The 17,543-nt window shown below is 46.6% G+C and overlaps 1 protein-coding gene across 4 annotated transcripts in view; it reads left to right on the forward strand.

Annotated features, from left to right (window-relative positions):
• Window positions 1–16,255, forward strand: part of NEDD4L (NEDD4 like E3 ubiquitin protein ligase) — a gene marked incomplete at its 5' end in the record, with an annotated part of 347,403 nt that extends 331,148 nt beyond the window's left edge. For all 4 annotated transcript variants that reach the window (XM_079718200.1, XM_079718201.1, XM_079718202.1 and 1 more), the window contains 7 exons: window positions 3,099–3,172; window positions 5,342–5,402; window positions 6,915–6,974; window positions 8,466–8,573; window positions 10,188–10,284; window positions 11,068–11,140; window positions 15,726–16,255. In XM_079718200.1, coding sequence (XP_079574326.1) covers window positions 3,099–3,172; window positions 5,342–5,402; window positions 6,915–6,974; window positions 8,466–8,573; window positions 10,188–10,284; window positions 11,068–11,140; window positions 15,726–15,828 — 576 coding nt within the window. In that variant the 3' untranslated portion in view covers window positions 15,829–16,255. The remainder of the gene's footprint in view (window positions 1–3,098; window positions 3,173–5,341; window positions 5,403–6,914; window positions 6,975–8,465; window positions 8,574–10,187; window positions 10,285–11,067; window positions 11,141–15,725) is intronic.
• Between the last annotated feature and the right edge of the window lie 1,288 nt (window positions 16,256–17,543).

Consider the following 17,543-nt stretch of genomic DNA (forward strand, 5'->3'; position numbering starts at 1 on the left):
CATTTCTCCAGTAGGTGGGTCAAAAAGGATCTTGCTGTGATTTATGTCATAGAGTGTTCTGCCTATGTTTTGCTCTAACAGTTTTATAGTGTCTGGCCCTACATTTAAGTCTTTAATCCATTTTGAGTTTATTTTTGTGTATGGTGTTAGGAAGTGTTCCAATTTCATCCTTTTACATGTAGCTGTCCAGTTTTCCCAGCACCACTTATTGAAGAGGCTGTCTTTTCTCCATTGTATATTCTTGCCCCCTTTATCGAAGATAAGGTGACCATACGTGCGTGGGTTGATCTGTGAGCTTTCTGTGCTGTTCCATTGATCTATATTTCTGTTTTTGTGCCAGTACCATACTGTCTTGATTACTGTTGCTTTGTAGTATAGTCTGAAGTCAGGGAACCTGATTCCTCCAGCTCCATTTTTCTTTCTCAAGATTGCTTTGGCTATTCGGGGTCTTTTGTGTTTCCATACAAACTGTGAAATTTTTTGTTCTAGTTCGGTGAAAAATGCCATTGGTAGTTTGATAGGGATTCCATTGAATCTGTAGATTGCTTTGGATAGTATAGTCATTTTCACAGTGTTGACTCTTCCAATCCAAGAACATGGTATATCTCTCCGTTTGTATCATCTTTCTTTCATCAGCGTCTTATAGTTTTCTGCATACAGGTCTTTTGTCTCCTTAGGTAGGTTTATCCCTGGGTATTTTATTATTTTTTTTGCAGTGGTAAATGGGAGTATTTCCTTAATTTCTCTTGCAGATTTTTTGTCGTTACTGTATAGGAATGCAAGAGATTTCTGTGCATTAATTTTGTATCCTGCTACTTTACCAAATTCATTGATTAGCTCTAGTAGATTTCTGGTAGCATCTTTAGGATTCTCTATGTATAGTATCATGTCATCTGCAAACAGTGACAGTTTTATGTCTTTTCTGATTTGGATTTCTTTTATTTCCTTTTCTTCTCTGATTGCTGGGGCTGAAACTTCCAAAACTATGTTGAATAATAGTGGTGAGAGTGGGCAACCTTGTCTTGCTCCTGATCTTAGAGGAAATGGTTTCAGTTTTTCACCATTGAGAACGATGTTGCCAGAGGGTTTGTCATATATGGCCTTTATTACGTTGAGGTAGGTTCCCTACATGCCTACTTCCTGGCATATACCCTGAGAAAAACCATAATTCAAAAAGAGCCATGTACCACAATGTTCATTGCAGCACTATTTACAATAGCCAGGACATGGAAGCAACCTAAGTATCCATTGACAGATGAATGGATAAAGAAGATGTGGCACATATATACAGTGGAATATTACTCAGCCATAAAAAGAAATGAAATTGAGTTATTTGTAGTGAGGTGGATGGACCTAGAGTTTGTCATACAGAGTGAAGTAAGTCAGAAAGAGAAAAACAAATACCGTGTGCTAACACATATATATGGAATCTAAAAAAAAAATGGTTCTGAAGAAGCTAGGGGCAGGACAGGAATAAAGATACAGACATGGAGAATGGACTTGAGGATATGGGGAGGGGGAAGGGTAAGCTGGGACAAAGTGAGAGAGTAGCATTGACATATTACACTACCAAATGTAAAACCGATAGCTAGTGGGAAGCAGCTGCATAGCCCAGGGAGATCAGCTTGGTGCTTTATGACCACCTAGAGGGGTGGGATAGGGAGGGTGGGAGGGAGATGCAAGAGGGAGGGGATATGGGGATATATGTATACATACAGCTGATTCACTCTGTTGTACAGCAGAAACTAACACAACATTGTAAAGCAACTATACTCCAATAAAGATGTTAAAAAATAAAAAAGTCCGTACAGCAGACAGTAAAAACGTTGAATTGATGTTGTCGAAAGTGGAGCTCAGTCACGTGGGAGGGAAACGAGATCCCTTCCCGAATAACAAAAAAAAGGACAAAGAAGAAAATATGAAGGACTGAGACAGAGGATCAGCGGGCTTTGATTGAAAAAGCTGTCTCCATGTGAAAAGGAACAATAGTCAAGTGCATCATCAGAAAAAACGTTTGGAGAGGAACAGGATCTGATATTCAGGCCAGAGAGGCCATCTGTCCTGCGCGTGTGTGGCAGGGCTGGGGAGGGGTCCCTGAAAAGGGACCTCTGCCAAAGCAGGAGATCTGTTGCAGATTTGAATCTGTGTCCCTCGTGATGGATGCAGCCTGGATGCTTACTCTGGAGAACCCTCTCCCTCAGGCTTGGCTTGGCTTCCTCTCAGATGTAGCTGGGTGGATGTGGGAAAAAAGACCACAAGGAATCCCACCAGAATACAAATGTGGTTACCTTTGAATAGGGGAGCTGTGAGTGGTAATCTTTTCCTTTGTATTTCCCTGGAATTTCCATGAGAGTGAACATTTTATTTGTTAGATCAGTAGGCCTCTTCCTTCCCTTCCCTTCCCTTCCCTTCTGCTACTTATTGCTTTACACACTTTGATGTTAAGCCAGGGCTGGCTCAGAGCAGAGGAGAAGGCTGTGCCTTGAGTTCAGCTGCTGTGCTCTTTTCACTCCTGGCTCGCTCTGAGGGAGGGGGCTTTCGGGGCTGATGAGCCAGGAGGTGGTGTCTGGATGCACATCAGAGCCTGGGGTTCTCAGGGGTGGCAGGTGAATCCATCCCTCAGCCTGACTTTCTCAGCATCTTTCTTTTTCTTAAGTCCCTGTGTTTTGCTCCTTTGAAAGAAATTCCACACATCTTTTTTTTATGGCTATAAAATCTAATTTTCGGCAACAAATCTGGATCTCTGCAGTCTTGATGGTTGTATCCTGTCTTTTCTGTTAAACATAATTACATTTCTTGATAAGTCAATAGCAGATGGAAAAAGTGTTGTTCTCCATTGTTGCTAATGTATGAAGAATAATTAAAACTCATAAATAACCATAAAATAATTTGCCTTCAATGATAACATCTTTAAGTGTGTAGCATCTTAACAATTTAAAAGCCTCATTAGACATTCTCTTGGACACAGAGCCCATTTGCTGGGAAAGAGTTCTGAATAAATTTTACTTGTCTTCCTTTTATAGTAAGACGTTATTACTCAGTGATAATATGCAAAATAACTTCATGATGGTGATGTTGTTTTATCTTTGTAATTACAGACATATCAAGTGGATCTGAAGCCCAATGGGTCAGAAATAATGGTAACAAATGAAAACAAAAGGGAATACATTGAGTACGTACACACTTACTTACAGCCTTTTCTTTTATTAAATTGAACAGCATGTTTGGTTGCCGTCCTTTGCCAGAACAATTCGTGCAGATTATGGACACACTTTTAACAGTATGAGTTCCTTTCTGGCTTGGCCTAATAGGAAGCTGAATTATGGGATGCAGAGTTTGACTAATGTCATGACTTCGTGTTGCTGCCATACAGAGGAGCAGTGGGAGGAGAGAAAGGGTCCACTGTTGAGTAACTTGGCAAATACTCTGGGAGCCTGTGGGCATCTCGTCTAAAATTGAGAATTACAGCAATGGAGCAGTGTCTACAGCCAGTTGGGGTAAAATTGGGAACAACCAAAGAGAACATATTCCATCTCTCTCCTGACTTCTTTTCCATAATGAAAATGTAGGAGAAGAGTTAAAATGGATATGGAGAATTCAGCACATGCAAACATGAAGAATTGTTCCTGATGCTTGTAATTTTCTTAATCTCAGCGTCCTTTGGTGGGACAAAATGCTGAGTCCTTTGGAAATCTAGCTGTTAGGTAATCCTAGGAGTCTGTACTGGGCAAAAGGTACAGTTGGGCAGCTTACATTTTCCTCTTTGGTATATACATATGCTTTGAGCTCACCATTCTGGTATCTTCCAAGGATTGCCAGGTCGCCCTTGCTAGCCCTCGAACAGGGACGAGGTCAGCATTAACAGTGGTTGGCTCCCGGGTCCTAGTTTCTGCTCGTCTAGTGAGTTACAGCCATGGCCTGAGTGCCTTGTTTGCATTCAGAACTCCATTTCCACAAGCCGGGTTCCATCCTCTCACATCATAGTTGATCACAGGACTTGAATTCAGAGAATTGGCTGAGGATCTTAGCATCCTTCCTTAGCATCTGCAAAAAATACAACAACAACAACAACAACAACAAAAAAAACCTACTCTCCTTTCTAATTAGGAAGAATTGGAGAGTGCTGGCGTCTCTACTTAGAGACCCTGACAGAGCATGGACTTCTCCACTTGCAAGTTGAAAGCTTGCTACGCTTAATCAAAAACTAGAAGATACTACATTTCTTGCCTGTTCACCTTAATTGGCGCTTGTGCTGAGCTTGGAGAGTCTCAGCGAGCAGACGACGTCCTAACAGGCACTGTTGTCTTCATTCAGAAAGTGTAGACTTCGAATAGATTTTTAACAACACTCCACCCCAGGGCGACTAGGTTTGAAAGACTGAGTATTTGCACCTTGTGATACATGTTGTGCGTCATTCTTTGCAGTTAATTCTTTCAGGTTTCAAATTGCGGGGCGCCTCCACTAGCTTCGCTGCAAAAAGGAGGGTAGAAATCCCCGGCTGCTCCCTGCCACCTGTATCCTCTGGTGCAAGTAGGCTATTGGGCTGGTGATTGCAGCACAGCCAGTAAAACCTGATATTCTGAGCAGCGAGTGGGCAGCAGGCTGGTCCTCGAGGGCCGTTGCCATGGTGCCACCTCGTAAGTGAGAGCCCTTCATGACAAGGTCCTTGTGCTATTTCACGACAGAATGCTTAGGTGGAATCCAGAGTGGATTCGCCCGGCAGTAAATTCTGCTGTACGCTAAATGTTGTCACAGGGAACGGGGTTTCAGTGGCTGTCTGTGACTCAAAGAGGTTTTACCGTTAATCCTCCAAGTCTTGGTATAAAAGTATTAGTGGTAAAGTACTGATAAATTATATGTCATCCTTGAAAATCAGTACGTTGAATACTAGAATGAAATATCATATGATAAAATATGTTGTACTGGGTATTCCCCTTAAAAATATGTACATGTTTGTACATAAATGTGGGTGTGTACATATGTGGGTGTGTGTGCACACATTATGCCCATATACATATGTGTTCAAACCCCATTTTCCCTTTTTCTCCAGTGACATTTATAAAGCAGCTTTGATAAACAAAGCCTCGATCTGGGGGGAGAAAAGAAATCAGTCTTTCTTTTGAAATCCTCAGTGAGATTTTAGGCTCCACATGTGCTCATTATTCTCGAAAGAATCCATGAATGAGCAGCATGTGCCGCAGCACTATACCCTCCCTCTCCTTGGCCACCGTCGGGCTTTTCTCCCTGCCCTGCTTAGCGAGAAGCAGTCGCAGCTGGGGAGAAAGAACTGAACGCCAGTGATGAGCAAGGTGGTTAAGGGCTGTCTGTTTTCCTCCCACAGCCTAGTCATCCAGTGGAGATTTGTGAACAGGGTCCAAAAGCAAATGAACGCCTTCTTGGAGGTAAGTCGTGTTCCCCGGGAGTCTTGCCTGTGCCTTCAGGTTGAAAGAGGACGGTTCTCCTCCTTGGGGGGCAGGGGCGGGGTTAGGAGCGATCACACACCCAGAGACAGGCGTGGGTGTGGGACCCAGGGCAGGAACGTCAGGCCTGCACTGCTCACACCGTCTCCAGTCTCCAGGGCAGGAGTGTTCAGCCACTGTGCTGCCACCTTTTCGTTTGTTTTCTTTTGGTCAGTGTTCTCTGGCTTTGCTGCTCTTATTTTTTAATTTGCCTTAACTGTTTTTAAAGAGAAATCTTTACAGACTTGACCCAGAAGGGCAGGTTCCCCCACAGAGGCTAGAACCATCGTCCTGTAGCTTTTGGTGGTACCCGGGGAAGGCTGGGAGCATCTCTGCCTTTTGCTGCAGTGACAGGTTCTAAGAAATGCGAGGACTCGGGATGGTTTCCAGTCACGCCATCCCCCGTGATAATGCCTTCCGCTTCATTGGTCGAACTTTTTTTTTTTTTGTAAATCCCCTGCCCTTTCCTCGTGGCTGTCTGAATAATTCCTCACCTTATTAAAGTGTGAGGTGGTTACTTCTCAGACCCAAGTATTTAATGTCAGTGATGCTCCCAGGCCCCTGAGGAGGGAGGCCCCTCGCAGAGAATAGGGGCTTCCTCATTTTAAAAACCGGCTCCCTTTGCCCCAAAGCGCAATTCCTCTTTAAATCCTGATAATGGGTATTAGTTACTTAAAGAGAACAAGCCCCAGCTGCACATTACAAGCTACCGCTGGACCGATCGATGCAGGGTTCCCGTGGGGCGATGCTCTCTTAAGTTCACCCCAGTTCAGTTACCTGGTCATGGTGCATATAGCGCCAGCCCAGGCAGAACACTCAGAAAAATTCCAGGACTTAGGGTGAAACCTGTGAGTTAGAGGCGCTGGAGAACAGCAGGGTTCGTACTGTATTTACACGAGAAACCTACCCGGCCCTCTCCCAGGTGATCACACTTTCAGAAACTGGCCACGCGCGAGGCCCGGCAACATGGAGCGTCCGTCCTAGGTCACTGCACTAGTCAGCGGTGCCTAGCCTGGGGACCGGGGCAGGCTGTCTGTGCTGCGTGGCTCCTTTCCACCCATCACACCGCCTCCTCTCGTATTTCATCTTTGCCTTCAGCGCCTTATTTTTAAATGGTCCGCTTGCGCCTCTGTGGCCTGTGCCTTTGAGAACACCCTGACTCACAGCAATGTGTCATAAGTGGCTTTTGGAATCCGCCTGCCTGCAGCAACCCATATTTTTATAACATTTCAAAAATTACTCAAGTACCTGGATCCTCTGGAGTCTCCTGCTTTTTAAATTTTTATTTTGTGACTATGCTGTTTTTATCTGAACTACAATTACTGAATACTGTCATATAAATCATCAGTGAACAATGTATTTTTCCTGGCTAACCAAAGTAAGCTTGTTTATCCTGTAAAATTTGTCTCTTTCAAGGAAAAAGGTGTTGAGAGTGCTTTTCTTTTTTTCTTTCAGGGATTCACGGAACTGCTTCCTATCGATTTGATTAAAATTTTTGATGAGAATGAACTGGAGGTTTGTACTGTAAACATTTTGTGTAAAGGAGATTTTTTTTTTTTAAGTATCTCGTTACTTCCCAACTTGGTATTTTAGTATTCTCTGATCCATAATGTCCTAGCGGGTAAGCTTAGGTGAATTCTACTGCGGGTCTCTTAGGGGCTTGCTTGTTTGCCGGTCAGGGACCAGGGGATAGCACAAGTAGTCACCTGTAGCTTCCTTGCCCGGGAGAGGGCACATCAGGGACGCAGCAGACAGGGGGAGGCCCGCTGAGCTGGGTTCGCAGCCTGGAGCTGGGGTGGCAGCAGCCAGCTGGGGTGGCAGCACCCTGCTCCCAGGGTGGGGCTGGCTGAGGACCCCGGTCCTCCATGCACCCACCGTGGCAGCTGAACGGGGACTCGGCCAGGAGGTGAGTGTGAGCGCCCCCGAGGGGCTGTAGAGCAGGGGTCTCCGTGAAATTGAAGCGGTCTGTGCTGCGGAGTGAAAGCGCGGCAGAGGCAGGAAGGTAGTGGCAGGAGATGGCTTCATGGTAGCTTGTGCCAGCTTCTTTGTGTCGGTGTAGATGAGAACTGGGAATCTGAAAAGCAAAGGAGTCTCTCCGCCTTTATGTTGAGAGAAACAGAAGGAGGAAGGCTTTGTCTGTTGAGAGGCTATCGACAGGACTCTGGCCATTTGTCCAATGACATGTCTCCCGTAGACTGGCTTTTGTTCTTTTACCTTAAAATGGAAACGTCCAGATAGATGACGTCACAGACATCATGTAGAGGAAGCCCTTTGTTTGGCAGGTGGGGAGACTGAGGCAGGGAGAGGTTAATGACCTCACAGGGTCTCGTCACAGTCAGGCCTATGAACCCGGTTTTCAGGCTTCTGGATTAGTTCTTTTTCCACTGTACGCTGGCGCCTCTGTGGGAATATCATTCCTTTGTTAGGAGAGTTAGGTGATAAGAAAAGTGGACCCAAGACTGGTGAGTCAGAGCAGCAATTATAGCGCTAGGACAGGTCTGCAGCCGTGGGCCACCAGGCAGGCAAGGTGATTGCCCTCACCTGGTGGATCGGTCCGAGAAGATGAGTTCTTGCTGTCATAAAGCACTAATTCTGTTGCGGGTGGGGAGGTATTTTCAACTACTGAGACAGATAACGTCTCAGAAGAGGAAACGGCCACAGTAATGAAAGAGCAGACGTAAATGGAGCTTAAGAAAATCCACGAGCACCGAGCTGCGGTTTGAGGGGCGGGGAAGGTGATCCATTGGGACTTCTAATTTCCAGTATGAAACGTGGTGGCCTGTACAAGCTTTAGAGTCGGGTCCCCCTCGTTACCTCTCAGTCCCTGATCCGCAGAGGCAGGTAGGACGTGGAACACGTTTTCCCCTTCATTTGTTTCTATGGGTCGCTGGCTTATCTCGCTTTGCACGTGACGTGATGCTGGCATTGGGAAAAGGCCTTTTCTCCGGTGTATTTCTTCGGCTTTCACGATGTGCCCTGTTTACCTCTGGTCCATCTCCCTCCCAGTTGCTGATGTGCGGCCTTGGCGACGTGGATGTGAACGACTGGCGACAACATTCTATTTACAAGAACGGCTACTGCCCGAACCACCCTGTGATTCAGTGGTTCTGGAAGGTAAGGCCAGAGTCCGGGTCCTGTGCTGCCTTCCCGTGGTCTTGCTGCTGGATTTGGGGCTGTGTTGGTACCTGGCCTCCTGGGGGAGAGAAGAGGCCTGCCGAGCCAGAAGCAGCCCTCACCGCTGCTTTTCTGTAACTGTGGTGGATGGCTGTCTTGAATAGGCTACACTGTCTTCCTCAACCACTTTAATTAAAGTGCTTTCGTCTGAGGAAACCATTGAGTAGGATGATCCTGAAAGGCAGATAATTGGATTCAAGAATTGGAACTAGTCCTCCAGAGTGTGACTAGGAATGGGAGGCTTCTCAGGGCAAAAGCATGCTTTGGGGCTGACTTTTCCAAGATGCCATGTTGGTTTAAAAAACCATTTTCCCAACTTTTTTTGTTAACTCCAACAAACATTTTGATCTTTACATCTTTCAATCAAAGATGCAAATGAAATCTGAGTTACTCTCTAAAGACCAGTGTTTACATCCTGTTCATCATAGAAGAGAAGTGAAATAGTAACGAGCGGGTCCAAAGGAGGCAGTAAACTGACTTTGAAAGAACAATTACAGGGGAAAAAGTGCTGATTATTTACTTACAGAAATAAGAAATCATTGACCTTGTCTTAATTTCTAAATGTCTATTATTAATAATATTTCAAGTGCAGCAGAGAAACAGAGAGAAAAGGAAGAAAGCAGAATCTTCAAATCCTAAAATCTTAGTCCAAGTTTCGCTCAGCCTTGATTATGGATATATATTTTTTAATATCAGTTCAAGTAACTTTACCAGTGAAGCCAACTCGATTCTTAGAATAATTCAGATATGTAAGATACACAGATTATTTCAGAAGCCTAGCCTGGCCTCTGTTGTTCTTTCTTTTTCTAAAATGTTGTCTTTAGAGAATTTAGCTACAGTCAAATATCCTGCCTCATAACCTGGGTTCCCCCTCTCAAACTGTGTGTATTTCTAACTGGCTCAGGGGGACCGGCAGGCCTCACATATAGAAACATGAGCCCAGTGCCATCAACAAGTGTGCTTTTTTTTTTTTCTAGTTTATTTTTGGCTGTGTTGGGTCTTCCTTGCTGTGCGCGGGCTTTTCTCTAGCTGCGGCGAGCGGGGGCTCCTCTTCGTTGCGGTGCGTGGGCTTCTCATTGCAGTGGCTTCTCTTGTTGCAGAGCACGGGCTCTAGGCACACAGGCTTCAGTAGTTGTGGCACGCGGGCTTCAGCAGTTGTGGTTCGCGGGCTCTCTAGAGCACAGGCTCAGTAGTTGTGACACATGGGCTTAGTTGCTCCGCGGCATGTGGGATCTTCCCGGACCAGGGATTGAACCCATGTCCCCTGCATTAGCAGGCAGATTCTTAGCCACTGCACCACCAGGGAAGTCCCAAGTGTGCTTTTTTTTAACCACTTATTTTGACCAGTTGGCAGAAGAAGAAAGACATTGTGATCACTCAGTCTGAGGTTGCAGAGGCTGGTATTGTGATGGCCATAAAAAAAAAAAAAGTTTGCAGAGTCAACTGTCTAGGTCTCCCACTGCACTATAAATAAGATGAAGTTTTGCCCATCTGCACTGCAGCAGACGTGCCTCGTGTTACATGAGCATAATGACCTTCTGCCTCCGTTCATAGGCTGTGCTGCTGATGGACGCTGAAAAGCGTATCCGGTTACTCCAGTTTGTCACAGGGACGTCCCGAGTCCCTATGAATGGATTTGCCGAACTTTACGGTGAGCAGGGTACCATTAGACTTCGTCCTCCCACCGTGAGTCTCTACCCAGGCATCAGCTGTGGCCCCAGAAGACTCTGCCTCCTGGGCTTCTAGCCATGTGGGTTTCGCCTGGACCCAACAGACATACATCATGGAAAGAGATAGGGCAGCGTGCCGTCACCTCAGCTGTCTGTGCAGTTACCTGTGTATAAAAGCAGGGGGTTGTTTTTGTTTTTTGTTTTTATACGGAGAGCCATAAGGTTGGTCTTCTCTTTTTTCTTTCTCTTTTGTTTTGTTTCTTGGTATATATTCAAAAAACAACTAGATTTTGCAGAACCATCCATGTGGTTGTAAGCTGAACATTGAAAGCAGTCCTCCCCTCCACGAGGCAGAATTCTTCAGGGCTTACTATAGATGAAAAAATCACTCTCTGTTCTACATATTAAAGGTCATCACGTTTCAGTTTTTCCCCCAGAAGTAGTTTTAAATTTAAACTTCCAGGGTTGGTTGGGTTGAAAGCTGTGGTTGTCTGCACATCGTTATGTTATTGTGTCAGCTCTGTTCAGCTTGGTGTGATTCCATTCTGATGGCAACACAGAGTCTGTGTCCTGAGGTCGTGCAGACCCTTTGCATCCCCCGTTGTTAAGTACTGACTGTGACGTCACAGCCACAGAGGGTGTCCCAAGGCTCACCCCAGGCCCGCCCTGCCCACCCCTCCCTTTCCTTCATCCCCTCCTTCGTCTTGTTCTACTGCCTTGAGCACTCTTAGCATTTCTTTGTCTTCCTTTTTTCTTTTGTCTAGGTTCCAATGGTCCTCAGCTGTTTACAATAGAGCAATGGGGAAGTCCTGAAAAACTGCCCAGAGCTCACACATGGTGAGTGACGGAAAACCACACAGTTGTTGACAGACAGTATTTTAAAACACTTAGCTGAGTATGATGCTGGGCTACAGGCTAGAGTGCTACTTGCCCTGACCATGCAGCATTTAGAGTATGAACTGTCAGTGATACAGGTGAAAATACAGATCGTACAGTGATGCTGATGAAATTAAGCCACCCAAGATTTGAATGGGCCCGGCTTTTTCGATATGTGAAGGGTTAAATCCCTCTTCCTGCTTCCTGTGGGGAGTTCCTCCTCTAAACCTCATCCTCCCCTAATTATTCTGGGAAGCAGAGATTTCACTATATATTCTCCCTATGTGGATACGACTGCTCCCAGCCTCTGAACAGATTGAGTTTTTACCCCAACCTTAAATGGTTTAGAACCATGGATGGAATTCCCTTTGGCAACAGGTTTTTAAAAGGCCTTCAATGGCCATCCAGAACCCATAAGTCTTTGAGATTTAGCAACGTGCGTGTGGCCAGAGGAGTGTCAGAGGTCCGACCAAGGACCCCTGCTCAGGGAGGCACGTGCGGGGCGCGGCTGCGCTCAGAAGGCCTCCGGGGGCAGGGCAGGAAGGAGGCCTTCCTGGAGGGAAACCCCAGGAGTTTCGTGAAACCCAGCACAGAGATGACCTCAGGAGCTCTCCGGGAGCTCCTGTCACTCCGGCTCCCGTGTCCCCAGTGTTGGTCACCCCACAGGATTTGATTTCTTGCTCCTAGGAAGCAGGTGGAGGGGGAGCCCTGTGGATGGTCAGCACCCATTATCCTCCTTTCCCACGGGAACTGGGGCTGCCGGAGCCGCTGGGCCATCCTGTGCTGCCCAGTGCAACTAGGAGAGAGGTCTCATCAAGGTGTATTTGTGGAAAATGGGCCGTGAAAGGCCTTCTGCTTCTCTTTGACTCCCTCGCCTCGCCGGAAAGCAAGTTTTTCCCCACTTACACCCTTCGTAGGACTCTGGGTGGAATGGATGTGGTCCCTGCCCGGTGGCACCGGGAGAGCAGGCTGACTCTCGCTAAAACTGGCTGATCGCCAGAGCAGTCAGTGTCCCTTGATCCTCTGCCTTTATTCTTGGGGGTAGAATGTTTTGGCTGTGGAGCTTTTGTTCCAAACAACCTCAGTCAGTTGTAGCTTTCTGGGCTCAGTAGCCTTCATTTGAAAGGCAGCCAGCACTGAACCGAGCCCCAGCACTGGCGGCATGGGGGGCAGCGCTCCCAAACTCAGCTGGAGGAACAGCTGCATCACTGGGCGCGGCTGTCCTGTGTGGGTCAGACCCTTAACCTTGCTGGCAGCCTGAAGTACGCTGTTAGCATTCCTGTGGGCTCTTGGGAAGCTTCCTCGTGATCCCGTAGCGCACAGTCTCCCAAATCCTGTGATTTGAACTCGGGTCTGCCAGGATTCCAATCTGCACCCTGACCACTTCAGTTAAGCTACTGCCTCAGTGATACGGTTCACTTTCTTTCCAGCCTCTTCAAAGAGAACCGAGTATTGAGTGTTCATCCCATGACCCTCTGTGGCCCTATAGACAGATATCTTGCTGTTGGATTCTTCTTCTGTTTCGGAGTTCACGTGCTGAGCCACCACTAAAATACGGTGCTGCCCAGATAAGACCCTGAACTCAGCGGTTCTCAACCTTGGCTACACATTGGAACCACCTAGAAAGCATTAAAAAAAAAAAATACTGGTGCCGGGGTGCCACTTCCAGAGATTTTGACCTAGTTGGCCTGGTGTGTGATCTGGGCCGTGGGGTTTTCAGAGCTGCCCAGGTGGTTGGTGGGGAGAGCTAGGGTGTAGAATCATTGCTTTTCCTTAGGCAGGACAGAGGTCTACACACAGGAGGAAAGCAACCCCGCCGGCTCTTACCAAAGCCTCGCTTCTTCTCTGTGTGTCACAGGATTAAAGCATTCAGAGTTTTTTCTTCAATGATCCTCTCCCCAGACGAAGAGGGAGGAGAGCACTAGTTCTACTGCAGCCACACTGGCTGGTGGGGTGGGACTTACTCTGTTTTCTCTGCTGTGTCTTTCCTTCCATCCAGCCCTGGCTCCCGCTGTAACGTAGGAAACAGGCGCTTCGCTGGCTGCTTCACAGCGACAGCCGTATATGTGGCTAAATAAAACCTAGCCACACGTATGTTTAATCTCTTCCATGTTTTATGAAAATATAAAATACAGAATTAAGCTTCAAAATTAAAACCTGATTTACTAGGAGAGCAAGGGCTGGTGGAGCTGCTTCTCTCTGAGCTTTCGTGAAACTCTCAGATGTAACTGCTGGGTGTCTCAACATTAAAGGGCTTCATTCCTCTGTTCTGTCAAAGGTCACTGTTGGGGTATCTAAAATTCCGCTTTACTAAGAATCACAGACCCACCTAAAAATAATCTCCTTTGGCCCACACATCTTCCACACAACGAGGCTGAAGCCACTGAGGGTAATGAGGTCACACAGCTAGTTGGTGGCAGGCCAGCCCTGTCTCCTGACGTCAGAAGTAACGGTAACACTTGTTAAGCACTACTGTGTTCCAGGCATCATCCTAAGCACTTCATGTATATTAACCCGTATCCTCGTCACAACGACTCTAAAAGGTGGGTCGTGTTACTGCCCTCTCCTTACAGATGAAGAAACTGAGGCACAGAGCGCTAACATAATTCCAAACCTCAGCTCTTAACATTCTCCTGTTTGCCTCTCTCTCTCTCCATTACTCCAGTATTTCTCAAACTTGAATAATATATGGACCTTTTTTAAAGGGAAAAAATGGCCACAGATCCTTGAAACCCCACAGGGATTGCAGGCCCTAGACTGTGAAATACCAACTTAAAATTAAGACAACAGCCACCTCTTCTTTTTTGTATAGCCTGCAGAAGTGGAATTCCATCTCCATCACTGGTGAAATGGTGTTTGAAATCATTATCATGATGAAAACCAAACATTGAACACTTCTTTTAGACTCACACCTTCAGGGTCCCTGGGTTCCCGAGACCTCTGGTTTGAGAAGCACGGTGTTCTGCTCTGCTGTGTCTTTTGATGTTTGGTGACTATTTTTTAAAAAATCCCAGAGCTCAGTGTGTCTTATTAAATACTTTAGGGGTTGTTAAAGGGCCCACCATGGATATGGGTCTGTTTCTTATTGCTGCTGATAATCATTAGCTTTTAAAACATAAGAAGTTGTTCTGCTCGTGCTTGGAAACCTATGTCAGTGCCAGGAGGGAGAAGTTTTAAATGCTGAGGCAGCAGAAGCAGATCTGGGCTTTGGAGCCAGCCTGGGGCTGAATCCAGGCTCTACCGCTTACTGTGTGACCTTGGGCAAGTTACCCAACCTCTCTGTGCCTCAAATCCCTCCTCTATGAATCGGGATGAGGCAGTACCTACCTTACAGGCTGGTTGCTAGGATTCACTGAGGTGGTAGATGAAAAGTCCTCAATGGTTCTGGCACAGGGCAAATGCCCCACAAATGTCAGCTCTAACTAAAGCATCACGGACGAAGGCACGTGTGTACGTGTGTGTGTACGTGTGGCCATCGCACCTGCACGGGCACCAGTTCTGTGTCTGGGGCTCTAGCTCCTCATGCCCAGTGGGGGCCGGCGGTGAATGGTGTGTGTGTGATGGCAATGGTCGCTGGCTCTGGGGCTTGCTGTGTGCCAGACCCCCTTTATATGTTCTGATCTGACCCTCCCAGCACTCTGCAGCAGTCTCCCCATTTCACAGAAGAGCAGACAGATTTAGGGACGGAGGCGACTTGTCTGAGGTCACACAGCTGGCAGGTGGCAGAGACAGACTTTGAACTCAGTCCCATGGACAAGTACAATCCTTTGCTCACAAAGGTCACATGTATGTCTGGAGAACTCACTGTCACCAAGGTGACTTGTAACACCCCTGCCAAAGCCTCAAGGTATGTAGGGGCTTTTTATAAGTGAGGCTTTTCACTCCTCGTGTTGATGACTTGCCTGACTTTGGTTAGAGGATAGCTCAGTGTTGGGGTCCCAGAGCTGCAGGCAGCCTGGGTTCTGGTCTCGCATCTGCGGTGCTGTCAGGAGTGAGACCTGGGGCATGTTGACCCACCGCTGGGCTCCGGGACCCACATCTGCAGAATTGAGAAAACATAACGTGCCTCACAGGGCTGCGCTAAAAGCAAAGCGATGTGCTACATGGAAGCACTGGGGCTTCCTAAAATGGTGTCGAATGAAGGAGAGCGTTAAAAACAGATGCAGCCTCAGTTCAGCCTGCTGCGGAAGTTCTTTGTGCTTCGAGGGTTTTGACATCTCCGTGTGTATGTCAGTTATCTTGCCTGTCTTGTCTCCCTTCCTGGCAGGGTTTTCCAGGATCCACATTTGGTCCCAGTAGAGAGGGTTCATGGATGATTAGAAAATTCTTTTCTCTTCCCCCGTAGGTTAATATAGCATGTTTGGGGTGGGCAGTATCATCGCTGCAATTTACTTTTTGATAATCAGAAATATTTTTGCTAGTTGAGACTTTTACATCCTCTTGCTGGAACACCAGGTGCCCCCTTAGCCAAATCTAGGAAGTGCTGGGGTAACTAAAGGGCAGTGATGATGGCTTTTTACCTATGCTTTCTTGTTAACTTTTGCAGCTTTAATCGCCTTGACTTACCTCCATATGAAACCTTTGAAGATTTACGAGAGAAGCTTCTCATGGCTGTGGAAAATGCCCAAGGATTCGAGGGGGTGGATTAAGCGCCCCTGCCTCGGGAGGGTTGTTCTTCACGCAAGTCCTGCTTGCACTTTTCCATTCGCCTAACAGACTCTGCAGAGACGCTGGCAGAGAGCAGCGCACGGCGCGGACTCCCGGAGCAGCGCCTTCGCCCGCGACTTGCCCACGCGCCAACATGGGAACCCAGTCCCAGGTCGCGTTCCTGCGTTTTCCACCACAAGTTACCAACTGGTTGATGTGTATACTAATTACATTTTAGGAGGACTTATTCTATTTATGTTGTGCCTCTGTAGGCCAAGCCCTTAATAAATATTTTACATACTTTATAATGACAGCGAATGGAATTAATCACTCTACAGGTATAGTATTACAACTCATGTTTACTTTTTAAAATGATTTAGACCGATTTGCAGATTTTATTTCACTACAATTAAAGATGTCTCATGTACTTGGAAAAGTGAGCATATTATTTTTTTGTATTTGAATTTCACGCCAGGTTTAATGTCGGTGACATTTTTATCTTTAAAGTACTTGGACAGCCCCACGCCCTACCTGATTAGCATTGGAAGAATGACTTTTGTCCAAAAGCCTTCTACAGACAAATACTTGGAGAGAATTTAAACCATAACATTAGGCATCATGGCGATTTTTTCCATGCTCAGAATGAAGACAAACTGGATAATTACGTTTTTTGTACAAATTTAGCGTAATAGCTGCAGGCTGAGAGAATTGTAACATAGCATGATAAAATTTGTGTTGACTTGAAGGAATCACACCATTATTCCTTAGAAGTAATTACGTGTGCTAGAACACATTTGAGGCAGGGTTGGACTGTCATTTCTCGTAAGAGAAGTTACTTAACCCTTCCTGCTGCTGTACAGTCCTTCTTCTGTCATATCTCCCTCTTTGCTGTTCTCAGTAGAGACACTTGAATGAAACTTGGCACTGCGCGATTTGAAACTGTGGGAACCAGGCCTGTGCGGTCTCCTGTTTGTACACGTTTGCCGACGGTAGCTAAATAACCAACTTTTGTTCTAACCGCGCCAATTCTGAAGGCACTTTCTGTACGACATGGAGGTCATATTTGGTTTCTGGGGGGGTTTTTGTCATGAGCATTGACTGTGATGCTGATTTCTTCCCTCTGCACACACCTTTCCGGTGCAATATCTATCAATTGTGAATCTGGCTGCCGGTGTATAAAACCTGGCTGTAAAGCTGAGCCTACAGACCTGTCCTCACCAATCGTTTTGTGATTTCTACGCCACTGCAAAGATTAATAGACAGTTCATCTAACCGGGTTTTGTTCCCAGTGACACGTTGCATGCTTCCGTACCGTGTACTGCCCAAGTTGTGTCCGTTGTGTGCTGGATTAACAGTGCGAGAGAAGACTTGATTTGATCCCCTGACGTCCGGCTCTTCAGCTGGTCCTGGCGGGGATGGAGGGTTCTGTGGCATTCGATTCTTGGCCGCTTGTGAGTCCTTGTTGCAGAATTCTGTCATGTTTTGAGAGAACGCCTGAGGCAGGGCGGGAGTCCAGCAGTCCTGCTGTCCTTTTTAACCTGTGTTGTCCTAGACCCGTGGTGGCAGTCAGGGGACACTAGCCATCTCACCTCCTGCCAGTTGTAGATAAGACAATAAAATCGTGGTTTCAGGGCCTCCATTTAGGATCTTTTGGCGTTACAAACTCAATTTACCCTGGCTCTGGGTGGCTTGTGGGAAGCCACGAATGTTTGTGCTT

This window comes from Hyperoodon ampullatus (assembly GCF_949752795.1).
Source record: "Hyperoodon ampullatus genome assembly, chromosome: 13".
In the NCBI taxonomy this organism is placed as follows: domain Eukaryota; kingdom Metazoa; phylum Chordata; class Mammalia; order Artiodactyla; family Ziphiidae; genus Hyperoodon; species Hyperoodon ampullatus.